The sequence below is a fragment of the Miniopterus schreibersii genome (assembly GCF_964146895.1).
Source record: "Miniopterus schreibersii genome assembly, chromosome: 4".
NCBI classification, from domain to species: domain Eukaryota; kingdom Metazoa; phylum Chordata; class Mammalia; order Chiroptera; family Miniopteridae; genus Miniopterus; species Miniopterus schreibersii.
The window spans coordinates 70,645,932-70,671,979 of record NC_138105.1 but is presented as its reverse complement, the minus strand read 5'-3'; the positions used below and the strand labels follow the sequence as shown (position 1 = coordinate 70,671,979).

Here is a 26,048-nt window from a genome sequence, read left to right as displayed (position 1 = left end):
AGTGATACTGAAGAGGCGCCTACTCAGACCATATTGGAGAAGCTGGAAATCACCAGAATTGGCGAAATAGCAAAATGTGGCTAGATTTTAGGGGTTCAACCCTGCCCCCTTAGCACTTCACAATCAGACATCTCAAGTAATTCAACTTGGTAGGATTTTAGCTTGTGGCCTCAGGGTGAGTATTCCCCTTGTCCCCCTCAATGAGGGCAGCAAGTGAGGCCTATTGGGACACAAAGGGTTTCAAGATACTGTGAGACCTACAACTACCAACAGAAAAAGATGGATGCTTTTGCTGTCAATGAGGAAAAGAGGGGACATCTGTAATACTTTCAATAATAAAGATAAATAAATAAAAAAAAGATTGATGCCTGGCTAGGTGTGGCTCCGTGGTTGAGCATCAACCTAGGATCCAAGAGATCGCGGTTCGATTCTCTGTCAGGGCACATGCTGGGGTTTTGGGCTCGATCCCCAGTCGGGGGCATGCAGGAGGCAGCCGATCCATGGTGACTTTCTCATCATTGATGTTTCTATCTCTCTCTCTTCCTCCTCCTTCCCTCTCTTTGGAATCGATAAAGATATATTAAAAAAAAGAAAAAAAAAGATCGATGCTTTTGAAAGTGCAGTTATAAAACACCTCTGTGTTTTCATCTGTTTTGTCCAGATAGGCCCACTGAAAAAGACAGTGAGTTTCTGAAGACTACAACCTTTGCTGTTACCTGGAAGTCCCCAAAAGCTGTAGCTTCAGTGTCTAGAATCAAACCTGGATGATTAAGGGCTCAGCAATGACTCACTCATGCCCCACCCTACTTCCCTATGACTCAATTTACCTTTGAGGACTTCTCAGATGTCTCTGATATCAGGTCTCTGGGTCTCCCATGATGCAACAGTTGATTATGGCTCAGGGGCAGGCCTGGAACCAGGAGAAAGAAGAGGTGAGGGAGTGTGCCAGGTGCTACTCTTAGCTTGTCCTGAAATCTTGAGTGTGTGCATGAGTCTGTGTGTGTGCATGTGTGTTAGCATCTAACCTCCCCAGTCCATTCATGACAGAAGATGGCCCGACCCCAGACCAGAACTGTTCGGTAGAGCTAGTGTGAGAGGCACAACTGCCGGCCATAAATGCCAGCTGTGTTTGTGATTTTCAGTGTTCCAACAGACACTAAGAAAGTGAAAAGAGCCTGCCCAGCCGGTGTGGCTGAGCAGTTGAGCATCGACCTATGATCCAGGAGATTGCGGTTCCAGGTCTGGGCACAAGCTCGGTTGCAGGCTTGATGCCCAGCAGGGGGCGTGCAGGGGGCGAGCAGGAGGCAGCAGGTCAATGACTGTTATCATTGATGTTTCTCTCTCTCTCTCCCCCTCTCCCTCCTCTCTGAAATCAATAAAGACATAAAAAAAGTGAAAAGAAACATGGGAATTTAATCTTAGTAATATATATTAATCCAATATATCCAAAATATTATTTCAAGGTGTAATCAACATAAAAGGTTATGAGATTAAAAAACACACACACTCCTTTTCAATACTGTCACTGAAATTGGTGTATTTTACATTTATACAGCACATCTCAAATTGTCCCCCTCAATGAGGGCAGCGAGTGAAGCCTGTTGGGACACAAAGGGTTTCAAGATACTGTGAGCCCCCCAACTACCAACAGAAAAAGATCGATGCTTTTGAAAGTGCGGTTATAAAACACCTTTGTGTTTTCATCTGTTTTGTCCAGAAAGGCCCAGGGCTCACTAGCTTCATGTAGTGACCATGCTGGACAGCGCAGGTGGAGACAAATGTGGGCCCCCTGACCATAGCTGGACGGGGGCTTGCGTTGAAAAGAGCGGTTAAGACAACCCCTGGTTGCAGGTTGGGAGGGTTTCAGGGTGCTTTTCGCCACCCATTTCCCCTTTCCTTCTCTTCCATTTATCAGTGGCCTCTCCTGAGAGGCCACTACATCCAGGCGCCTCAGCCCACGCCCCCAGCCCCTCGCCTTCTCCCGTTGCTCCCCAGTACCCCAGGGGCCGCCCACCTGGGAATTCACCCCGCCGCGCCGCCCGCCTGGTGGATGCTGCTCTCCCTGTCACTCAACTTCTTGCTCCCTCCCCCAGTCTTTTAGTAACCGTCGCTTCCCTAGGTTTCCACAGCGACTCCATCAAGGGGCGGGGAAAGGGGCGGGGAAAGGGGCGCGTGGCCTCGAGGCCCATTTTGATTGGTGGGGGCCACGCCCCTTTCCCCCCCGCTCAGGTCTTGCCCGCGCTCCGCCCCCTAGATGAGTCCCACAAGCTGATTGGTCAACCTTATGGAGCGAGCGTCTAGTCTTCGCTCAGACCGGCCCCGAGGGGCGGAGACGAAGATGGGCTTCCTGCACGCTGATTGGCTGGAGGGGCACGCGCGGTGGGGAGGGGCGGGGCGAACGCGGAGCCGCGGTTAGTCTGGCGCAGCGGTCCGGAAAGCGTGAGGAACCTGTGCTGCGTCGCGCGCTGGGAAGCAGCAGCCCAGCAGCAGTAGCAGCGGGAGCAGTATCCGCCGTGTGAGGAAGTCATGAAGCACTACGAGGTAAGAAATGAGGAAACTGGGACCGAGGGGCCACCGCGTACCCATTCTTTTTTTCGTGGGTCCGTGGGATCCCCTTTTCCTATCCTGTGCGCCAAGGAGAGCCGGAGGGCGCAGGCGCAGTGGGCGCGGTTGTACCCTGGGGACGCTCATAAATTTCAGTGCGCATGTGCAGAGGAGGTATTTATAATTCTGCAATCCAGGCTGTTTTGGGGCTGCCTTTTCTTGGGGGGTCTCTGCTGTACCTGGGGAGCTTGCGGTTCCCTTCAGATCCCTCAACAGGCAGTCTGCACAGTTGCAGACTTTGGCAGGGGAGGAACGAGGGTGCGGGACCTTTGCTCCCAAAGCGTATGTGTCTTGCACAAACCTTGCACCATGCCGCTGCCTCGGGCTTAGGAAGGGGCTTTGCTATCAGCCCTCTCTGGCACGACCTTTGGGCCCCTTCCTTCGCCCGGGACGTCCCCGAAAAGCTTAGGAGGTGAAGGAGGGCCTGCCAGGGCTGGCTCCCGCCAAGCAGCAAAGCTGATCTGGCTTCCTGGTAATCTTAGAGATCATCTTTGTCACCGCTTGTGTTTCACAGAGGAGAAATCTCACGCCCACAGCCACAATTGAAGCCCGTCTTCTGACTCCTCACCTGGGCTTCTTTTTCCCGTAAGACAAAGTCTTTTCATGCACTTGTAGATCTCTCCGATAACATTAATAATTTTGTTATCATTTAGTTATTGCTGACTTTTTAGTAACATCATTGAATACTAAACTCATTTATTATTAAAAATGTTAAGAATCATTTTAGCAAGTGCCCACTCTTGTGCTAATGAGATTCAGTTACCTTGTTCTCGTTTTCTCATAGCCTATGAAGGAGACTCTTATTGTTAGTATTTACATTTTTTTAGATGAAGAAACAGTCTCAGAGATGTCAAGTGACTTGCCCAAAGGTTCCCAGCTAGTAAATACAGAACACAGAGAAACTCAGAACTCTAGAGTCCTAGTTACTAGCCACTATGCCATGCTGAAATGCCCCAAAGCTTCCCAGCTAGTAAATACAGAACACAGAGAGAAACTCACAACTCCAGAGTCCTAGTTACTAGCCACTATGCCCCAATGAAAATTAGAAGGTCGAGAGATTTCTTAATTTTTACCCCCCCAACTAAAAAATTTGGTAAAATACATATAAAATTTACCATCTTTACATTTTTAAGTGTACAGGTCAGTGGCATTAAGTACATTCATACTGTTGTGCAACCATCACCACCATCCATCTCCAGAACTCTGTTTTCATCTTGCAAAACCAAAATTCTGTACCCATAAAATACTAACTTCCTATTCCCCCCTCTGCCCAGCCCCCAGCAACCGCCATTTTACTTTCTGTCTTTGTGAATTTGACTACAGTTAGGTACCTCATATAAATAGAAGGAAGGATTGTTTTTATTCATAAGTTGAATACTACTACCTCTGTCTGCCCCCTTTATTATTATTATTTTTGGTAAATTCACCTAGAATCTTTTAAAACTTTTAACCCATAAGTCCTCAGTCATTTATATATATATATATGTCTATTTTTTAAATTTTTTTTAAAAAAATTTTATTTTTGTTTAAAATATTACAGATGTCCCTTTTTCTGCCCAATGACCCATTCCACCCTGTCCCCTCCCCCTTCCCAGTCCCTCTCCCCATCATTGTCTGTGTCCTTGGGTTGTGCATATATGTGTCTTTATTGATTTCAGAGAGAGGAAGGGAGAGGGAGAGAGAGAGGTAGAAACATCAATGATGAGAGAGTCACTGATCGGCTGCCTCCTACATGCCCCCGACTGGGGATGGAGCCTGCAACCTGGGCATGTGCCCTGACCTGGAATCCAGCCGAGATCTCTTGGATCATAGGTCGATGCTCAACTGCTGAGCCACGCCGGCTGGGCTCAGTCATTTTTGACATGGTACTAAGAATAAGGAGGTAGGGATTCAGTAATCTCTCCTTCCCGACTTAACTTTATAAAGTTCTTCTATAGTTTTTTCTTTCAAACCTTCTGTGTAACCCTGGAGAAAAAGCCACATTCAGTTTGAAAGATGCAGGTTGGAAGGCCTGTGTGGCATTTTGAAAGTGGAGTTTTAATTTTTTCCCCTATTAAATTTATTGGTTAATAAAGTTATATATGTTTCAAGTGTACAATGTATATAATACATCATCTGTATATTGCATTGTGTGTTTACCACTCAAAGTAAAATCTCTTAATTTTACTAGTTAGTAGTCAGGTAATGTAGGCCTCTGAGAACCCTTGGCTTGGGCACTTTTGTTCGGGGAAGCTGGGCACAGCCTGAGACCCATGGTTGGACTGGAGAACATGCTTTACCTTTCTCAAACCTTTTCCCTCCCAGAATGAAGGAGGAACTTCAAACCCACTATTCAGTGACCTTGGAGGAAAAATAGTTATTTTGCTGTGTTCTCTGTTATCATTCTCTGCTAACCTTTGCCAAATATCCACTGAGGTGATAGCTACAGAGTTTCTGTATGGAGGAGCAGTTGTCTCCCTGCCCAGTTTGCACAGCAAACTGGTTAATTTTACTCCAGGTGTTTTTTTTTGCAGATTAATAAAAATAGCAAGGACGCTTTCACTCACAGCAAAGATTGAGAAAAGGTTCCAGTTACTGTCCACATCAAAGAATGCATTTGTTTGGGACTAAGTCTACCCCAAGTGACCCCTGTCCATTGAGAGATTAGCCTCCCTTAAAAGGCCTTTGTGGCCCCCAGAGGTTTCTCCTAGATGATAAAGTGCAATTTACAAGTGATTGAAGTGCAGTTTATGAGTGATAGAAGTATTACACAGACAGGTGCAGGACTCACGCCGTGTCACCCAGCAAGCCAACCAGGACTGATATCTGATGTTAATGGCAGTTAGAATTTCAGCTGTAGGGAGGGTTTGTTGCAGTTTGCTGTTACTGCCTATTTCCCCTCTGTGATCTGAGATGAAGAAAAGTATCCCTTCAGTGGCCTGAGACAGGCTGTAGAGCAGGCCACCCTCTGGCCTTGGCTGAAGCTGACTCTTGGAATTCACAGCAGGCCTTGGGATTGTCTTGGGGTCAGAGCAAGGTAAAATAAGAGAACTGCTTATCTCAGGCTATAGGATTTTTTCTAAAATTGTAGTTTTTGCATTGCAGGTAAGAGGTCAAAACAATGATCCCAGTAGCAACTGGAAAAACAGCTATTGCATCTTGTAAATGAGGAGAATCTACCTTTCAGCCTCCCTGAGCCCAAGTTCCTGCTCATTTCCTGCAGCTGGGTACCCCAAGGTGAGGAAGCCTCATCCTCTTGGGGGTCCCCACTGCTCTCATTTAGGATCTCCCACCACCTCATCCCCCAAAGGATAGCTCTATTGATGTCCAGTTTGCAGATAATTCTAGGCCAATATAGTACCTTGCCTCAGGCAGATTCTTGCTTCAGCTACCTCCACAAGTATAAATAAGTATGTGAAAGTTCTGGAACTAAAGTTCTGATCATGGGCCAGTTGTTTAGAGCCAGAGAACTGAGTAGGAAGGTGAAAATTAAGGAGAAAGTACACTACTGTTTAATGGTGTCATAGGTGTGTGGGCTTTGAATAGGCCTGGGCTGAGCCCTGGCTCTGTCACTAAATAATTGCGGGACCCAGGGCAGCTTAATTTAATCTCTGTGAGCCTGTGTGCTCCTTGGGATGAAACCCATATAATTGTAACAGCAAAGGCCAGTTTTAAAGAACATTATGAAGTTGCTGGAAATACATCATCAAGGGGTATGCATAAAAGGGGAGGTGCTACATGCAGCTCTGGTTCATTCATTTTAAATGTTTCGCACAATTCCATTATATGAAAAAAAAAATCAGTTTGATTTACCTAGCCCTTTAATAAATTTCCAGACATCCTGTTGAGTGGGAAAAAGCAAGTTGCAAAAGGTTCTGTAAATTTAGAAAATTTACCAAATGAGACTTACACATACTGTTTATAGGTATATACCTAATAAAAGGATAAATTGTAATACAAGGTGAGAAATGTGTGGGAATTACACAATAGTTAAAGGAACTTGTTTCAGGAATAAAGATGGGGAAGAAAAGGCATGGGGAGGCTTTAGCTATGTCTGTTTTATTAAAAAAAGAAAAAGGGAATCTGATATAACTAGAGTCAAATGAAAATATCTGTTAAACTTCGGAAGTGGGATTCTGGATGTCTGCTGTTTCCTGTAATTTTTTCTTCTGAATTCTTGTGTCCTTTTAAAATAGAAGGTAAGGAATAAGTAGGAGATTTTGGCCATTGAGCCCTGTTTAAACATGTGGGTCTCTGACCCTTGCAGGTTAAATTTGGTGCCTGTTTGCAGGAAGGTGATATGCTCTGAGATGGGGATTGCTTGATCTCTACTCTCATGCCCTTCTACACTGCATCGAACAGGCCTTCAGAAAATGCTTCTGGGGTTGATTTTACAGTTCACATTTATGGTGTCCTTCCAAAAACCCTGAGAGGTGGGTATTCTTTGTTCCCCATTTTGTAGATTAGGAACTTGCCCACGGTCAGTGACATCATGGTGGAGACAGAATCCAGACCTAGGTCTCTCTGATTCCTCACTGATAGAAGAGCCAGAGCCACAATAGTGTGATGATGGTGCTGCTGATGGCTGCCGGTTGTTATTGAGTCCTGTGAGCACCTGATCAGGTGGGCATGAGTATTCTACTTTATAGATGACGAAACAGGCTCAGAGAAGTAAATTTAAGTTGCTTAAGGTCATAGACCCAGGAAGCAGTTTGCCTTTCTCTAGTTTCTGTCCCTGTTGCAATACTTACCACCACCCTGCTGAGCATAATAGTCCCTAACCTCACAGGTTTATGACTTCAAGGGGTTATTGCTCTGGTGAACATTAGAGCAGATGCATAGAAGGCACTCAGCTCAGGGCCAGGCACAGCACAGCAGCTAAACATTTAGCAAGTTGTGTTGATCTACTTGTCTGCAGATGCCGTGGTGCTGAGTTGGAGGAGGCTGGGTGGGGTGGGGCTGAGGTGAGGAAGGTGGGGTCTAGGTGGAGGAGGCAAGTAGGAGGTGGGTGAGAGTGGGCTTCCAGGTAGAGCCACTGAACCGCACTGGCTGGACTGGGAGTGATCCTGTGCTTCGCTGAGCTCCTTGAATAACTGGTTCCTGAGGAGTGAAGAGTTGGAGGGTTGACAGCCCTGAGTGGGGAATGTAATTGGAAGGGACTTGTACCTCTTGTGACACGACTGTTTGGTTGAGAATCTCTGCACTTTCACTGACAGGCTTGGCAGGGTGAGAAAGGCCAGAGACCTTGGGCTAGTTGGTCCAGTTCAGGCTAGGTTGTAAAACCCTCTTGCTGAGCTTGACAGTGGTAGCTGAGAATGTTTGAATATAGGAAATAGCCAGAGCACTGTAATAATAATAATAATAAAGCTACTGCCAATGTAGTGCTCACTCTAAGTGCTTTTTTTTAGTAACTTATTTAACCCTTACAATAAACCTATAAAGTAGATACTGTTCTTATCCCTGTTTGACAGATGGGGAGACTGAAGCACAGAAAAGCAAAGTGACGTGCCCATGGTTACACAGTGAGTGGCAGGGCCCAATTCTTCCAGAGCCAAAGTGGGCTTTGCTGCGTGTGGGCCAGGTGGTCATGCACTGAGGAAGGGATGAAGGGGGTGGCCCCGGGAGGCTGCTGAGTGTGTCTGCTCTAGGACATTTACCCTGCTCAAGTTTCAGTTTTCTCACCTGTGAAGTCCGGATGAGGACGCCTATCTCCGAGGGCCACTGGGGAGTGTGAAGTGCCGCGTGCACGTCCTGGCCTTCAGTTAGGGTACAAGGCATTAGGCGGAGAAGGCCCAACCCCTGGCAGATAAGGACAGATCTGCATCCGTGTGGCCACCCGAAGTGCTTTCAGCATGTGGTCTCTTGAAGGCCTCAGAACCTCTCAATGAACAAGCTAGTGGGGCTCCTGGAGATGCCTTCGTGCTAATAATATGGCCAGAAGGTGGAAGGAGAAGCCCGGATGCCAGTGATCAGTTTTGATCTACTATCACACACATTGAAGTTACAGATGATCCGCTCTTTCCTGCTCTATGGGAAGACCCTCAGTAAAGTCAGTGCACTCAGAATCCACTTTTTAACTTATTGTGACAAAGAACCATCCCAGGCAGCAGTGCTGTGTCACAGCCTCCTCACTCAGAAGCATGTAAATGCGAGGGTCTTAGCACTCTGGCTCATAACTCTTGAAGCTCCTTATTCATCACTACATGCTTTCTTTTCTTCAAACACCTACAGCCATGTTCCTGCTCTGTGAGCATATGCTGATCCCTCAGCCAGGAATGTGCTTCCCATCTATTCTTCCCATGCCTGTTCCCTTGTTATTGAGAGCTCAGCTTCAGTGTCATGCTGAGAGGCCTTCCTGGACCTTGCTATCTGGACTATAACCTTGACCCCACTCCCCAGTGCCCTGTCATCCCTTTCATTGGCTCTCTCTGGCTATGGTGTTTTCATTTGGTTACTTGATGGTCTTTCTACCCCAGTCAGGCTGTGAGCTCCATGAGGGCAGGGACTCTGTGTTTTGTTCCTGCAGCCTCCCCAGCATCTGACCAGTGCCTCTTTGTTGAATGAATGATTGGATGAGTAAATGCATCTTCTTACAGTCAGGCTTATGGGGATCAGAAGGGTGGGAGTGGGGCCTATTGCAGGGACCTGGATGAGTCTGGTGTCTCACATGGTGGGCTGAGGGGCCTTGTTTGGCCACTCCTTAGGTGTCCTGACCTAGGGAAGGCAGCTTCTTATGGCTCCTGACCACATGCTCTGGGTCTACCCAACCTCAGCAGGACTGTTCCCCATCATCCCACCCCTTCAATGAGAGCTGCCAAGACTGCACCTGGGTCCACCCCTCCCCACACAGGTGGCTGGCAGGATCTGCTTGTCTAGGTGTTCTCTGGGGCTTCAGCTTCCCGTTTCCAATCTATCACTTCTTTATTAGTTCGCTTGTGTGAACGTATTTTTTTTATCTTTACCCCTCACTTGCCAGGAATAATGGGATGAATGCATCATAGCCTCTGGCCTCAAGGTCTTCCACCTAAGTGAGGCCCGAAGGGAGGGGGAGGGGAACAGCATGTGCAGAGGCTTGGAGGCCAGACTTTCTTGGGTGACCCACATCAAGAGATGAACCTGGCCAGGCAGGGCTTTGTAGCCACTCAGATGCCTGTGGACTTTATCCGGAGGGTGATGGAAGCTGCTTTTTCCTGTTGATTTTACCTAAAAGGTTAACTTCCAGAGGGTGGTTTATTTTTATAAAGTCCTTGGGGGCCCTCTTGTTGTGGTGTTTGTTACATAAATGCTCAGGGTAGTTCCTTATTGACAAGTGGTTAGTTAGAGATGGGCCACGAGCCTTTCCCAGCCCTTGGAGGGATAAAGAGCCTCTCAGTAGCTTGCAGTGACTGGCAGGCTGGCACAGCCCTGTCCCTGTCCCTGCTTGAACCAGGCTCTTATATAAGCAGAGTCCCCAGGCCATTCAGTCAGCCCAGGAGACTGCAGGGTTTGTGTTGTACCCTGGCCCTTCTGAATTCTTTTTTTTTTCCTGTTTAAAGGGACCAGGGAGCATTGGCCACGGCCATGCCAGTTGTTTGGTGAGGCCCATGGGAACAGTGCCTGTCCTCAGGGTGGGTGTGGGTTGGCCAAGTTTGGGGGAGGGTGGTTTAATATTGGCACTGGGGCTTCATGGAGCATCAGTAATCAGTTTGAAACTTGAGGGGGTCACAGATAGAGCCTCAAGTCGTATGGGGAGAAGCTCTCAGGACTCTAGCTCAGCAGGAGAAGGGGGTGGGGGGCTGCTGTATCAAGGCTTCTCAAGAGGTGGGGTTGGGGAAGCATATCTCTTGAGGGGGTGGTGAGGGTAATATCAAAATTCTTGGGGAGATCTATAGTATAAAATATATTGTTGAATACTATTTGCTCCAGAGAATCAAGTGGAACAAAATCTCCAGGCTGGGAGTGGGGATCCACGGGTTGGAGTTCAGATGGGTAACTCCAGTGCTGGACGTTTTGGGGAGATACTGCTCTACTCATCCTGCCTGGGAATCCTGTCATTCAGGATTGTCACCCCTTTGAGAGGCTCCCCCTGACCCAGCCAGACCACTTGTCACCTTATCACCTGTCCTGTTTTAGTTCTCCACACAGACTTAGCACCTTCTGATAGTGTGTTTTTAACCTTGGCTTCTGGTGGGGCTCAGGAGACACTGTGGAGTGAGTGATTTTGTACATCTGTTAACTTCCACAGAGCAAGGCGTAGGGTGGACCCAGGCAGTCAGCCATAGCATCTTTGCCCCCCCCCCCCCCAAGGCACTGCAACTTGAGGGGGAAGGACCCTTATGCACTTGTGGAGGGCTTGTTGTGAGGCCTGGAATTTCTGACTTGGAGCGCATGTAGCTTCACTGTGTTAGTGTTGGCCCCCTTCTGTCTTGAAGCTGGTTTCTGCTCATCTTTAGTTATTTTGGAGTTTCGCCAGTCTTTTTTTCCCCTTTTTGACCCAAAATTGCCTGAACTCTGAGTTGTCCTGTAAGGATAAGATGGGGATCCCTTGGGAAGCACTAACACCATGATCATCAGTCTTCAAGAATATTTCCTGCCAGGCTACCCTAGCCCAGCCCAGGAACTGTACTGCCTGCCACATTCCAGCTCACGTGGGGCCTCAGAGGACAGAACCATTTCCAGTCTCCCCAGCTGGGTCTGGGAACATGCACCATCCAGGGAGAAAGTGTGGGGAAGGATGTCCATGTCAAGACTCCTAGATTCCTTTCCTCTCGCTTTATTTCACTTCAGCCAAAGGGGCAGAGTGGAGCCAGCAGAAACCTGTGGGACTTGCAGGTGGGAAGATAACCGTGGGCGTCTTCCTAGACCCTTCTCTCAACAGCTAGGGCTGGCATTTCAGCTTACCTTTCCCTTGGTAGATGTGGCTAGGCCTGTTAAACATCCCAGAAACCCTGTACCCCTCTGTTGAGCCCTCTTGCACTTGTTAGTACTCTTCTATCTTAATCCCAAGATGCACATTTCCCCCCTCCCCGTTTTCATGTTCCTTAAGTAGGGATGCATATCTATCATTCATCTATCTATCTATCTATCTATCTATCTATCCATCCATCTATCTATCATCTATCTATCTATCTATCTATCTATCTATCTATCTATCTATCTATCTATCATCTATCTATCATCATCTATCTATCTATCTATCTATCTATCTATCTATCTATCTATCATCTATCTATCTATCTATCATCTATCTATCATCATCTATTTAATATTGACATAGGAAGTTTATTTTTCTCTTAAAAGGTGGCTTGCTTTGAATCAGTGACAACTCAGGAACCAGGAACTAGGGTTTCCTTTTCACTTGCTACCTCTGTGCCCCAGTCTAAGCCACCAAGAGTCTCTGGCCTGGTTTGTTTCTGAGACTGTCACTGCTGTCTCTGCATGTTTGAGCCACCCCCTGCCCCCCAGCAACAAGAGGGATTCTTCTCAAAACCAGACCAGGTCGTGGCATTCCAACAATTTTCTGAAGTGCTTGTCTTGGCTGCCCTTCCAGCCTCCTCAGCTGTTTGCTCTCAAGTCCACTCTGCTCCAGCCTTTTGATGGTTCTGAGTCCTACAAAGCTCTGTGCTGCCTCAGGGCCTTTGCACATCTCCCAGGGAAGCCTCATGGTTTGGCTCAAATTACACTTCCTTAGAAAGGCCTTCCCTTACCACTCCTGTGGAACTCTGGTCTCCTGCCCTTTGTTTTCTTTATGGCGCCTGGTACATCCTGACCTTGTGTTACATGATTGATGCTTTGCCTTTGTTCTCCTTGAGTGTGAACAGGTCCTGTCAGGGGCATGGCCTCTCTCAGCTGTACTCACTGTTGTATCCCATCACCTGGAACACTGCCCAGCACCCTGCTATCACAAATAGGTCTTTCTATTTATCCTGGAGCCCAGCACCTAGCACTGGTTGGCACATGGATGGGCTCAGCAAGTGTTTGCTGAGTGAATGAAGAACAGGAACTTCTCTGTCAGCAGAAAAGGCTTTTGGAGGTTCCAGATGCCTTCTGTACGCTGTTGAGCCCTTTGCAGGTTTCTGTGCAGCAAGCACATCTTCGCTTTGTGTAGGCGTGGGCCATAGCTTCCAGTACAGTGGGGGTACCTTGGCCTAGGCCAGCTGCCCCCGAGGAGCACAGGGAACGGGATTGTTACGCAGGAAGCTGCCACAACCATCCTCGGGCAGAGCCCACTGGCTCAGTGTCATATAATGAGGTTTGATGGCCTAGGTTGGAGCTCCTCTTGGCCTGATAGAGGCCCAGGAGACAGGCAGCCCAGGGACTGAGCCTGGACCAGGAGATGGGGCCTGGATCTCCCACCCTGACCTGGTAATGCCTGCCATGCCACTTGGCTCTTGGGGGTGAGAAAGTGAGTGATGCCAGTCCCTGGGGACCAGGTCCTGTTGCCAGTCCTGGGACTGGGTCCCAAGTCTTTGCTTTCAGAGAAACAGTGGAGGGATGCCTGCCTAATGGGCTAGCTGTTGTAACAAAAGCAGATCTAGATGATACGTCAGCCAATGAACATGGCTTTGTTCCAGTACAACTGTGTGGATACTGACATCTGAATTTCATGAAATAGGCTTTTGATTTTTCCGACCATTCTTAGCTTGTACACAAAGAGGCAGGCGGTGGACCAGAATTGGCCTGTGGGCCATAGTTTGCTGACCCCTGGTCTAAACCATCCTTCATTTGTGATAGAATTATTCCCATAGCCTACTTTCACCTTATTTCCTTCCTGTCCAAAGAGATCCTTTTAAGAACCCAAGACAGGTCATGTTCCTGCAATGCCCAGAACTCTCTATGGCTCCCACCTCACTCGGAGTAGAAGCCAAAGTCCTCACCCAGCCTATGAGACCCTGCATGACCCATCACTACCCTGCCCTTACCTCCTCCCACTCCCACCCTTGCTCCCTCCCTCTAGCCACAGGGGCCTCTGCTCTGTTGCTTGAGCGCACCAAGCATGCTGCACCGGCCATTCCTCTGCTGGATACTCTCCCCAGATCTCTGAACTGCCCTTTCCTAGGTTGTTCAGGGCTTGGCTCAGTGTCCCCTCAGGGAGGTCTTTCTTGACCACTTTATGTAAAATTGTACCCCTCCTTTACTTGTCACTTCCTGTCCCGTTTTTCTGTGGCAGATGTCATCTAATACCTTATGTGTAACTAGTTGTCTCTGTTCCCTGACTAAAATGTCAGCTCTTCGTGGGCAAGGATTTCTGTCCTTTCACGGCTGAATCCCTAGAGCCTTTAACAATGCCTGGCTTATAGTAGGTGTTCAGTCAGTATTTGCGCAGGGAATGAATAAGACTGTCTCCTCATCTGCAAAAGGGGATTAATAGTAAAGGAGAGAATTCAAATGGAGGATGTGCCTCCATGCCTAGCACACTGTGAGTGTGGAGGAAGCATTAGCTGCTGCTGCCTGTATAAAGCTGGCAACGTGGACCCCAGACTGGCTGTTCTGCAAGCTGAGCTCCCCCGGGGGTGGACTAACCTGCTTGCTGCACTTGGGCTGGGAGTGCTGGGCACAGGTCGGGGGTCAGCGCAGATGAGCTCCTGCCACTCTGGTTAGCCTGTGTCCACAGGGGTCAGCATCTCCAGCCTCTTTCAGCCTTTTGATCCAACAGTGTCTTCCTGTCCAGAGATACAGAGAGACATGTGGTCACCAACCTGGAACTGGCTGTAGGGTATAAGGGTACAAATGTGGGTCATCCCCTGGGATGGCCCTGGAGGAAGAGTATTAAGTTCCTCAGGAACAGAAACAGATGGAGCCCAACTCCTGGAGCTTGTAGCCTGTGTGCCCTTGGGCTGACGACTTGTGCTTCTGAGCTTCGGCCTCCTTCCCTGTAAAATGGTGTAACTGCCAATCTAAAAGGGAACCAGTGGTGGTAGAGGAGGCTGTGTGCTCAAACCCACAGGAGGGGACAGTGAAGGGAGTGGGGAGCGACCTTAGGGGTTGGCTAAGTCCTCACTGGGAGGGCCTAGGAGGGCTGCATCAGTTGTGGTAAGGGTTTTGCGCTTCTTCCAGAGGGCAGGGGTCTGTTTGAGGAAGGCAGCCCAGGTTGAGGGGGTCACCTCCATCTGTCACCTGGGAGCTTTTAAAGCTATGGATTCTGGGCCCCATCAGAGATCCAGACTTCCTTGTCTAGGTTGTTCACAAGCAGGCAGGGTTGAGGACCACTGGGAAGGACTTCTGCCATGTGTGCCACAGGAGTCATCTCTGTTAGGTCCTTTTATGGAAATTCCCATTGTCCAGATGCAGAAGCCAAAACTCGGGCAGGGAAAGTTGGTCAGGTTCTGGCCTTTGCAGCACTGCCTCTTGCTCAGTGTTGGCTCACCTGTGGCACTGCTTTTCTGGGCCTGTTGATGGCCTTAGCCTGACACAGAAAAACGTGCAGGAAGTGTTTAGACAGCTGCTGAGCCTACCTGGGCCCCTCCGTGTGGTTTCAGGAGGTGACAGGCCTTTTGCCCTCCATAAGGCCTGACTTCTGGAGCCAAGGGAGGTTGAGGCCAGGGAGGAGTAGGCTCAGTTTTTGGGCTCCCCTGCAGGGCATTCCCCGTGGAGGTGGCATGTTTTGCTGAGTTCAGACCTTCCAGATTGGTGTGCTGAAGTTGGAGTGTCAGCAGATAATCTGATCCAGGGTTTCCTTTCCTTTTTCTGTTAGCATTTAGTCCTGCTCTTCAGAGCGGAGACTGTATTGCTTCGTGGTGGTGAGCAGGGGCTGTGAGTCCAAGCAGGCTGGGTCGGCGTTGGCTCTGGTACTTCCTGAATACATGTCCTGAGCAAGGGCCCCCTTGTTTTTGAGCCCTGTTATGTGAGCTGCCTAACAGGGGTCACAGGCCCAGGTGAGGCTAGGTAAGTTATGCAGATGAAGGTCTTAACACAGTCCTTGGAACGAGGTCAGCATCTGATACATGTTACTAGTGGTGGCACTTCCAAGTGGAACAGGCACAGCCTGTAACCACCCAGAGAGGTGCGTAGGCTGTGGGGTGCCAGTGAGCAGCTGGTCAGACCCAGGCCTGAGACTCAGAGTCCCCTGCTGTGTTGGTCCAGTGTCCCCTTCATCTTAGGCCTTCTGTCATCACAGTGACAAACCTGGGGGCACCTGAGCACCTGAGGAATGTCCTCTGAGGCTAGTTGCTACCAGGCTGCATGGTATTCTGCCAACTTCTCCTGGCCTGGGTCCCACAGCCTAGGGACATTGCCATATAGACCCTGGTACTGCTCATCTGGCCAGGGGGTGTGGGGAGTGGGAGTTGGCTGGCTGGGTACCTGGGAATGGGTGATCAGCCTTTCTCTGTCCTTTCCAGACTGGATGATGACATTCCGCCCCCACCACGGTTGCCCTGGGCACCTCAGAGAAATGGGGTCACGAGGCGAGGCCACTGGGGAAGGAGGTATTTCTGGCTGAGCAGGTGTGGCTGACATCCTGGCAGCTGGGCCCAAGGTCTTTTCAGCTGCCCTGGCAGGAGTAGTGTGACTTTGATATTTCTGGAAAGTGTAAGGGAAAGGGAGCCCAGAGTGCTGAGATACTGAGTCCAGGCAAGTGCACTCAAGCCTCCACATTTGTGAAGTTGGTTAGCTGGCCGAGTTGGGCCAGGCCTCCATCCCTTGGGTGCGGCAGCCCCTGTGCCCTGCGTGGTGGCTGTGGGAGCCGAGTGCCTGGGCTGGCTGTCTGGCTGTCTGGCTGAAAGACCTGCTGGGCCATATTCATCTTTGCCTGGAGTCCTAGGTTGCTCTGAGCAGGGTTTGCACCACAGCGGGCATCTTGTGTTCCAGCCTTGGGAGAACATGTTGCCCACCAGGGCACACACTCCCCCGCAGGCACTGGCTGAGTGCTGTGAGGCTGCCCAGCATGTGACAGCCCAGTTTAAGTGCCCTTTCCTGGCAGGCAGTCCCCTGTGGCATCACAGAGAGTCTGCTGGAAGCAGGGTGTGTGGCCCTGTGCCACCTCTGTGTGGGGGCCACTGCAGAGCATGTCCTGGCTGGTGGTGCAGCCCCAGAAGACTGTGTTGTGGGGGATCTGGGCTCAGGCATTTGCATGACTTGGGCATACTCTGCACCCTTTGGAACTTGGCTTCCTCATCTGGAAATGGAGCTCATGGCTCCTGCTCCCTTGGTTACCGTAGGGACGAGAGAGGGTGAGGAGAGGAGGCTAGGAAACTGTCGCATTTCCGGGCCCATTGTCCTCACCCATGTCCACTGGGCAGGTCCCATCTTAGGATGCACAGAAGTTCCTGGTGCAAAAGTGGGAGGTGTGGAGGGTGACCCGGGCTCCATGCTGAGTCTTGGGCTTCTTCCAGCGCCTCACCCCAGGCCCTGGATATGGTACTCCACCTTGAGGCCACTGAGTCTGGTTTACCGGTGGGAGAAACTTGGGAAGCACCCAGATGGCTTTGTTTGTAAAGATGGTGAAACTGAAGCTCAAGAGGAGCCCAGGCTCCTGGCGCTGGTGACCTGGGCACTGGTGCCTGGGCCTTTTGTGTTGTGTTTGCCTGGTGGCTTATGCAGAGTGGAATAGCAATTGCAAACTCGGATCTTCCAACTCGGGTTCAGGTGGTACCTGCCCCTCCCACTGGCCTCTGACTCTCTGCTCCTCCCTTATGGGGCTCAGATAGAAACATCAGATTTCCCCCTCCTCTCACCTCCACATGCAAACCATCAGCAGGACCTGCCAGCAGGTCTCCCAATTCCTAGGCGGTGCCTGTGAACACCTGAGTCAGGTTATACTCCTCTTCTACTCATGAAACCTCCATGTCTCCTGCCTCACTCAGTAAAAGCTAGAATCCTTTCTGTGGCTCACAAGGCTCTGTATGACCTGTCCCCATCACCTCCCCGTCTTCATGTCCTCCCCCTCTCCCCCTCACTCACTCTGTTCAGGCCATGTAGCCTCCTTCCTGCTCCACAGTCCAGCCTCAGGGTCTTTGCACTTGCTATTGCCTCTGCCTGGAATACTTCCCCCCTAGATGTGTGCATGGTTTGTTCCCTCACTTCCTACTGGCCTTTGCTTAGATGCCCTGTTCTGAGGGAGGCCTTCCCTGATCACTTTGCCTAAAATGGCCACCCTCCCAACTCCTGAAGCCCTACCTTTCCCATTCTCTGTTTTATTTCAAAACCCTTGGTGACAAATCATGCCACTATTGTCTGCCTCTGTCCCCTGCTTGCTACTCCCCAATACACACAGACTAATGCAGGTCCTCTGGAGGCAGGGGCCTGGTATTCACTGCAGTTCCTAGCCATGGGATGAAGGGGTGCAGGAATGAATGAATGAAACCTCTTTGCTGGTAAGTGGCAGAGCTCAGGTTAGCACTCACTGTCTTGGTCCCATCCTGGTCCCATCCTGTACTGGAATTGGGATGTGGGAGTTGAGATGGGGAACTATGGAGCAAAGCTGCTGCCATCACCCTTCCAAGATGTGAGACTGTGGGATGGAGGCCGCTGCCACAAGGGGGCAGCAGAGATGTGGCAGCCTGGAGCACTGGGGTGAATGTAGGACTGTGTAGGGAAGGTGGCAGATGCCCACCTCTCCGCCCACACATGTCTTGCTATTGTTAGGGTTCTGCTCACTGTCAGCAGCTGAATGAAGCATCATTGCACCACCCCTCTGACCTTGATGTCCTCTGGATGGGCCCCTTCATGGTGGTGATCAGGATTTGAGGACAAGGGGCCTGGTTTTCTGGGCATCTAGCAGTGCTATTTCACTAGTATTGGTCTGTATTATATTTATTCTTTGTAAGACTTATTCTAGGCTGGATATATTTATGTACTTTTTTTGGTTGTTACTGTCATCTCTGTAAAGCTTACAGTAACCTGGTGAGATGGCAGGTGGGGGCAGACTGCTTTGTAGATGAGGAAACAGAGGTTCAGAAGGGTTGGGTAACTTGTTCAGGGCCACACAGCTAGGAAATAGGTGAGTCTTTGGCTAGGTGTCTTACCCAGGTGTATATAGAGCACAGCTCCATGCTGGGCTATGCTCCGGGTGCTGGGAAACAACTGACAACCCAGTGGGAGGAAGATGGTAAATGTCTGGGGGTTGATATTTTCAGTTGATGGTCAGGAAGGGCCTCCTGCAAAGTTGTCTGAAGGCCTGAGGAGGTAAGGGAAGAGGCCTGTAGGATCTGGGGGAGAGCATTCTAAGCAGCTGGAACAGCATGTGCAAAGGCCTTGAGTCTCTCCTACAGTTGCATAACTGTGCTCTGGTTTTTTCATGGCCAGGCAGGGTCCATCTCTAGAGCCTTGCCTCCCTGATAGCTCTGGGCACTGGCGCCAGCTTGGAGCATGGAGCAGGTGCTCAGAAAATGGTGCCCCTCTTTCTACTACTGCTACCTTGATCAGTCACATTTTTATTTCCATGAAGACAGTGAAGGCCAGGGGCCCTGCTGCTTGACAGTGGCTTTGGGTGCTCCTCTCTGGGTTGGGGAAGACCACAGTGTGGCTCTGCTCCTCCCCTCCTGCAGGGTGGGCTGTGGTCTTGCCCCTTGTCCTGGTCAGCCCCTACACCCCTCTGCCACCTCGTGCTGCCACGAGTTGCTGTTGGCTGGGCCCCAGAATCTCAGGCCTCTGGGTGAGAATTCCTCCCAGGCTAGTGGAATGTCACTGCATGCACCCCAGGCCAGGGTGCCTGCCCTGCCCTTGTCCTCTGTCCATTGTAGGCCATGGGGCCACACTCCCTGCAGCCACTGATGGACCTTGGGCCAGTGATTCCCTGCACAGGCCTCACTTCCTTCATCCATAGAGTAGAACACGTTGCCCCCTCCCAGCCCCTTCCCTCTGTTGGGGCAGGAAGGGCTGTCCCTGCATCCCTCAGTAGGGCACACCACTCCTCCCTGCCCCTCAGCCTGCCTTCTCCCCAGGGATGGGGCCTGGGCCTGCTGCCTCTTCTGTGCTTAGCAGCTGCCTGTGCCCTCTGACCCAAGTCCTGGGGCCTACCCTGGGCCCTTATCCCAGGCTGGCCTCAGTGCTGGGGCAGGCATGTGGTGTATGTGTGTGTCCGTTAAGCATAGGGAATGGGAGGTGTGCTTGGGCACAGAGCAGAGGGTAGGGGTGGCAGTGGGATGGGGAGGGTTGCATTTGAGGGGTGAGCTCAGGGCCTGAAGACTGGGAAGCACACGACAGGGCCTCCCACATTTAGGCCCTCAGTCTGGGTGGAGTGGGTGGGGGTGGGGTGGGGGTGGGGTGAGGGTGAGGAACCTCTGCTGCTCCCTGCCCTGGGACCTTTTGTTTTGATGGGTTATTGGAGCTTGTTTGTTAGTCTCCCCATCTTTAAAAGATTTTATTGAGATGAAATTCACATAACAAAATTGCCCATTTAAAAGTGAGAGGTTTAGTGGTATTTGGTACATTCACAGTGTCGTACAACCACCAACCTCTATCTAGTTCCACAACTTTCCAACACCCCAAAAGGAGACCAAGTCCCCATTAGCTGATACTCCCCATTCTCCCTCCTCCAGCCTCAGGCAACTGCCATTCTGCTTTCTGTCTCTGGATTTAACTGTTCTGGACATTTCATATACATATGCGACCCTTTGTGTCTGGCTTCTTTCACCTGGCAAAACTTTTTTCCCCACCTAGCATAGCTTTTATTTAACTTTTTATTTTGAAATAATTACAGAGGCGCAAGGAGCTGCAAAAATAGTACGGAGAGGTCCTGGGCCCTCCCATCCCCCACCCCCAGGGCTTTTCAGACCTCTCTTGGGGTGAAGATGGCCTCTGGGTCCCAGGGTTTGGGGGCAGGAAATGGGAAATGAGGACTGATCCTATCGAGGTGGTCCTGAGCTGGGGCAGCCCCCACCCTGGTAGGCTGGGCCCCTGGTACTGCCCCTTGGTCTGGGCTTACCTCTGTGACGGCTGAGTCTATCCCGTTCTTTGGCTTTGAGCTGGCCTGGGTGAAGTGTGGCGGCTGCTGGGAGCGGGGCCCCTCTCCTGGCTGCCCTCTCCTGTTGCCCAGCTTCCTCTCCCAGCAGCCAGTTGGGGCCTCGACGGCTGTCCTCTCCTCTTGGGTCCTGGTCCCATGCCTGGTTGGGGGTAGGGTAGAATTTTAGCCCTTCCCCAGCAGCTGGCAGGCAGGGAGAGAGGGCTGGTTGTATTTTAAGCTGTTGAGTGGTTCAGCAGGAACTTGGAGGAGGCCCCTTTCCCCGTAGGCGCGGTGTTGCCTTCCTGTGGACCACACGGGCTCTGAAGGCATGTGGGCACTGCCCGCCTGGGACCCAGCAACTATTAATATACCTGCAGCCACGGGGCAGGCCCTGTGCCTGCCTGGGGCCCTGCTGTTCTAGCCCTTTGAGTACATTCTGTGTGTGCTCCTTCCCTCTCCCATAAGTCCCCTTGGTGGGCCTGGTACTCCAGGTGATATGACCAGCTCCCTGTTTCTGGCCCCTCTGGCTGGCCTTGTTACCTCTGTGGCTCAGAGGAGTTCAATAACCTGTGTCCCAAGGCCATATGGCCTGGCAGAGCTCTCTCTAGTAGGTTAACAGTAGGCAGCTTGGCCAAGACATCTTGGGTGCTGTGCCTTCCAACCCTCACATCCATGATGGGGGCAGGTGCTGCAGCCACCAGCTGGCCATCAGGGGAGCTGGGATCTCAACCCAGGCCCATGCCCTTTCCCTTTGTGGCATCTCCTGAGGCTTTGGGCACTGCATGTCTGTCAGGCACCATGCTGCACTTCACATGCATTGTCTCATGGGACCCTCCCAGCCCTGTGAAGTATACACCTTCCTATCTGCTTCCCTGGCTGAGGCCCATAGAGAAGTGACTATATAGCAGGGCCAGATTCAGTTCCATGTACCACATCCCCTGCCTCTCCCACTGTCGTTGGGTGTGTGTGAGGGGGCCCTTTCTTTCAAGGGGGCTCCAGCTCCAGGGAAGCCCTCTCCCTGGGCTCTGGGTAGGTGGCATCCCTCAGAGAGCCTGCCTGGGGTCCTGCCTGTGGTTTTGCATCCTGCTCCTCTTCCCCACACTGCCACGAAGGGCCCACTAGAGGTGGGAAGGGCCCTCAGCACCTGTTGGCCAGTGGCCAACTTGGGGACAGACCCAGCTCTACCTGCCACTGCCCATTTCGAGCTCCGTGGCACTCAGCCTCTCAGGATTGGCCTGCCTGCTAGTCTCACTGCAGCTCCTCCAGCAGTTCACCGCCTCCGCTGCTCTGCTCTTCTGTCTGTGGTGTCTGCTTTGACCTGTGTGGAGTAGTGGGTCAGATCTCCCCCTCCCCCCTGGAGCATCTTCCCTCCCAGCAACATCCCTCTGTTCTACCACTTTCTGGGACTCAGGGAGATCGTGTGTGGTGCAGGCTGTGTGCTCTGGGCTTTGGGGGTCTCAGGGCCTGGACATGGGAGCTATGGTGGGCTTACACGGTGGGCAGAGTGCCCTGAAGGTGACCTTGAACATGGTCTGGGTGGATCTAGTGAAAATATGTGGAAAAGGAGGTCAGGGAGGTGAGGCTGAGGCCTCATCAGCCCAGGCCAAGGTGCTTTCTGGAATCCTGGTTTCCTGACTCTTTCCACACATAGAACTCTGGAATCTGTCACCTCCCTGGAACACAAATATACAGGGAAATAATCTGAGTGTCTCTCACAGCTCAGAAGGGGAAATGGATGATCTATCTCTTGGATTCTCAAAATAGCTGGGATTTCTCCAAGCCCAGTGAACTCTGCCGGCCTGAGCCGGGTGCCGGGGTATGGGCTGCCCACTGGTCTCTCATCCTCCCCAAGACTGGCCCCCACCCTGCATTGGGTATGAGGGCCAGGAGGTACCTCCATGCCTTCCTCTGGGGACCTTCCTACCCCTCAGTGCTCTTTGGGGGCTATGCCCACTCAAAAGCCTCACTTTTAGGGTAACCCAGCCCCTGGAGGGGCTGCCCCAATCTGTGCCATGGCTCTTGGGGGGCTCAGTCTGGGTAGTTTTATATTTAGCTGGGCATGGCTATGGGGCCACTCGGGTTACAGCTGCACAGAAAGTGGCAGTGCCAGGGCAGGCGTGGGCTCCTTTCCAGCACCGCGGCAGAATTTGATCGCGTGGCCTGGCCCAGAGCGCTTCATGTGGGGAGGTCGGTGGTGGGGGCTGACGGCCGGCAGCTTGGGCCACTGTCCTCGTGGGCAGAGCAGGGTGGCATGGACCTGAGTGTGAGCATGGTGGCCCAGGAGGCTAGCCAGGGCCTTGGCCCCGGCCCTGGCTTCGGCCTCAATGGCCTCCCCTGGCCTGCACCTCCCAAGGTGGCCAAGAAACCTAAAAAGGCCGTTCTCTTCTTTGAGGTGGAGATTCTGGATGCAAAGACTAGGGAGAAGCTGTGTTTCCTGGACAAGGTAGGACCGAGGTGCCGGCTGCACTGGGCCAGGGTGCTGGGCCCATGATTCCATTCCTTCTGGGGGCTCCTGGCTCTGAGGGAGGTGGGAATCCCTTCCACACTGCTTAGGGGGTGCGCATGAGGGGTACTATCCTCAGGCCTGGGCCTGTCCCTGCCTCCTCGGGGTGGACAGCCCTGGCCCCTGGGTGTGGCCGGGAGTTGGCCTCCCAGTGCAAGGGGAGGTGAAACAGCCTCAGTGGACCCTGCAGGGCTTTGGGATGCGAAGGGTGGTAGAGTTGTGACCTACCGCTTCTGAGACCAGGCCAGGGGAAGGGGCTTGTCCCTTCCTAGGGAAGGTCTGGCCTGGACTGCTGGTCTTTTCTCTGGGGGGAGTTGTGGGTGGGGGTGAAGAGGAAAGGCAGAGAAGCAGGCCCAGTTTCCTGTGCTCAAACTATCTCCCAGCCTGGCTGGGGGGGCATCCTGGCTGCCTGGTAAAACGGCCCTGAGGCCCACTGGTGTCCTCACTCTGACAGGCTTTTGCTGCTCTACTCAGCCATGTGGCGGGGGGGCTGGACTCCAACCCTCCTCACTCCCATAGCAGCTATCCAGGCCCCCATCCATCCCCACCTCAGCAGGAGGGATCCAGGATCTGGGGTTCGGGCTCTCCCCAGGGCTGACTTCCCTCCGGCTGTGCTTCCCTCAGGTGGAGCCTCATGCCACCATCGCAGAGATCAAGAACCTTTTCACTAAGAGCCGTAAGTCCAGGGCCCAGCTACACTGCTCCCTGCAGCCTCTCTGCGCAGGGGCCTCTGGGTGGGACCCCTCCTGGCAGCCTCTCCCCCCAGGGCCTGGAGATGCCCCAGTGTGTCCCAGGACTTTCTGGGCTTGCCTGTTGCAGCGCCCTCATGTGGCCACTGGCAGGAATGCCCTTGCTTGGTTTTTGTAAGGACAATGTCCTGCTTCTGCCAGTGCTCTTCAGTGTCCTGGAGCCACACAGGCCACAGAGGCCTTGCCTGTGGCACGGGAGGAGATGTGGGGTCCCTGGGCCCTGCCAGGCTGTGTGCTGTGACGTCCTGCTCTCCCCACAGATCCGCAGTGGTACCCTGCCCGCCAGTCCCTCCGCCTGGACCCCAGTGAGTACAGCTGTCGCTTGACTACCCCTGGGCACCCTGGTGGCAGTGGGCGAAGGCCTGGGTAGCTCCTGAGCCGTGGCCTGCCTCTCTGCAGAGGGCAGATCACTGAAGGATGAGGACATTCTGCAGAAGCTGCCTGTGGGCACCACAGCCACACTGTACTTCCGGGACCTGGGGGCCCAGATCAGTTGGGTGACGGTGAGTCCTGACCCTACTACCTACAGCCTCCTCTTCCATCAGTCACATTGGGGTCACTCACCTGCTCCCGTCCTCCCAGGTCTTCCTGACAGAGTACGCGGGACCCCTTTTCATCTACCTGCTCTTCTACTTCCGGGTGCCCTTCATCTATGGCCACAAATATGACTTCACATCCAGCCGGCACACTGTGGTGCAGTGAGTGGGCCAGGCTGGAGGGGCCTGTGGTGGGTGGGGGAAAGGCCTGTGGACTGGCCCCCTCTGAGCCAGCTCCCCTCTCCCAGCCTTGCCTGCATCTGCCACTCATTCCACTATGTCAAACGCCTACTGGAGACGCTCTTCGTACACCGCTTCTCCCATGGTACCATGCCCTTGCGCAACATCTTCAAGGTGAGGCCCAGGCCTCGTAGTCCCAGGCCCACCCCCCCCCACCCTGCTCTCTGCAGGACCCAGCTCTCTGGCCCCGCCCACTCAGACCCTGCCCTCTTCTACCCCTCACCTGGTCCACCTGTACCCCGTCCTCCACTGGGCCAGGCCCCATCCTGGCCTTGCTTCCTTTCAGAACTGCACCTATTACTGGGGCTTCGCTGCGTGGATGGCCTATTACATCAATCACCCTCTCTACACGCCCCCCAGTAAGTAGCTTTGGGACCCTGCTCCTCCTGTGAGCCCCTACCCCCCACTGGGCTCCCCTCACAGGCCTCCCCTCTGGCTTTTCTTTTTCAGCCTATGGAGCTCAGCAGGTTAAACTGGCACTGGCCATCTTTGTGGTAAGTATGCTGGTATGTGTGACAGGGTGGAGGGAGTGTGCAGGGCTCTGGGCTAACCCTGCTCCTCTGACAGATCTGCCAGCTGGGCAACTTCTCCATCCACATGGCCCTGCGGGATCTGCGGCCGGCTGGTGAGTGGTCTGTTCGGGGCAGAGGGGCATGCAGGCTGGCCCGGGGGGATCTCACTCACCCTTTTCATCCTGCCCCTCAGGATCCAAGACCAGGAAGATCCCATATCCCACAAAGAATCCCTTCACGTGGCTCTTCCTGCTGGTGTCCTGCCCCAACTACACCTATGAGGTGAGGGCCTGCCCTGCTCCCCTCTCCCTCATGGGGCTTTAGGTTCCATGTGGAGGGTCCAGTCCCTGTAGGGGGTTGCCTGGCTCAGCAGTTGCTTTTGCAGTTTGAACTTGGGAGCATCTGGAGATGCAGAGACTATAGCCTCTTGGGGGTTGGGAGTTGTGTAAGGCTGGGCTTGTGGCTGTTGAGGGCTGAGGGGCAGCCTCATTATGCAGTCTCTCCTTTACTCTAGCCCCTCTAGCTTGAGTTTCATTCCTACCTTCCACGTGGAAAGAAAAGGTTGGGAGGGAGGTAGCCCAGGGGGTATGAGGCCTCAACAGAACAGCTGGCCTGCCCAGCCCTGCTTGCCCTTACCTCCCACCCTGTGCCCACAGGTGGGGTCGTGGATCGGCTTTGCCATCATGACACAGTGTCTCCCAGGTGAGGCTGCTTCCCCTCCCTTAGCTGGGTCCTGCCCTACCCGAGGCTGTGCACCCTCCCTGACCCCCTGCTCTGCTCTGCAGTGGCCCTCTTCTCCCTGGTGGGCTTCATCCAAATGACCATCTGGGCCAAGGGCAAGCACCGCAGCTACCTGAAGGAGTTCCAAGACTACCCACCCCTGCGCATGCCCATCATCCCCTTCCTGCTCTGAGTCACCCACCCCCACTGGCTTCTACCAGTCGAACTCTCAGGAGCTGGCTCTTGTACCCCCACCCCGGGTCCTTCTTGGGGAGGGATGGGGGTATACCGCTCTCCAGCACCTGAAATAAAATCTGCCTGACCAGCCGGATTCAGACTTAG

At 52.3% G+C, this 26,048-nt stretch overlaps 1 protein-coding gene and 1 long non-coding RNA gene across 5 annotated transcripts; one reads left to right on the top strand and one right to left on the bottom strand.

Moving 5' to 3' along the window:
• Positions 1–827: 827 nt before the first annotated feature.
• LOC308557077 lies at positions 828–20,604 on the bottom strand. The gene is made up of 3 exons (XR_013998793.1): positions 20,429–20,604; positions 14,086–14,225; positions 828–910 (listed from the first exon to the last, which is right to left on the bottom strand). It is a non-coding gene; the product is annotated as an uncharacterized lncRNA (long non-coding RNA).
• Positions 2,341–26,037, top strand: TECR (trans-2,3-enoyl-CoA reductase). 4 transcript variants are annotated; one of them, XM_081137068.1, is made up of 15 exons: positions 2,440–2,541; positions 3,119–3,189; positions 5,689–5,820; positions 22,839–22,889; positions 23,574–23,625; positions 23,959–24,003; positions 24,098–24,201; positions 24,281–24,396; positions 24,483–24,588; positions 24,761–24,833; positions 24,925–24,968; positions 25,042–25,099; positions 25,180–25,268; positions 25,643–25,688; positions 25,772–26,037. In XM_081137068.1, the coding sequence occupies exons 3-15, from the start codon at positions 5,749–5,751 to the stop codon at positions 25,897–25,899; spliced, it is 984 nt and encodes a 327-aa protein (XP_080993194.1). In that variant the 5' UTR covers positions 2,440–2,541; positions 3,119–3,189; positions 5,689–5,748; the 3' UTR covers positions 25,900–26,037. The 4 variants fall into 4 exon arrangements, with proteins under 4 accessions (XP_080993195.1, XP_080993193.1, XP_080993194.1 ...); XM_081137067.1 differs by lacking the exon at positions 3,119–3,189 and having other exon boundaries at positions 2,387–2,541; XM_081137069.1 differs by lacking the exons at positions 3,119–3,189; positions 5,689–5,820 and having other exon boundaries at positions 2,341–2,541.
• The last annotated feature ends 11 nt before the right edge of the window (positions 26,038–26,048 follow it).

Bases quoted from the DNA above. Each gene is read 5' to 3' on its own strand.
- TECR (XM_081137066.1), top strand. From the start codon at position 22,698: ATGGACCTGAGTGTGAGCATGGTGGCCCAGGAGGCTAGCCAGGGCCTT. The intron at 24,834-24,924 runs GTAAGTAGCTTT...TTTCTTTTTCAG, and splicing joins CCCTCTCTACACGCCCCCCA to CCTATGGAGCTCAGCAGGTT. The intron at 25,269-25,642 runs GTGAGGGCCTGC...CTGTGCCCACAG, and splicing joins GCCCCAACTACACCTATGAG to GTGGGGTCGTGGATCGGCTT.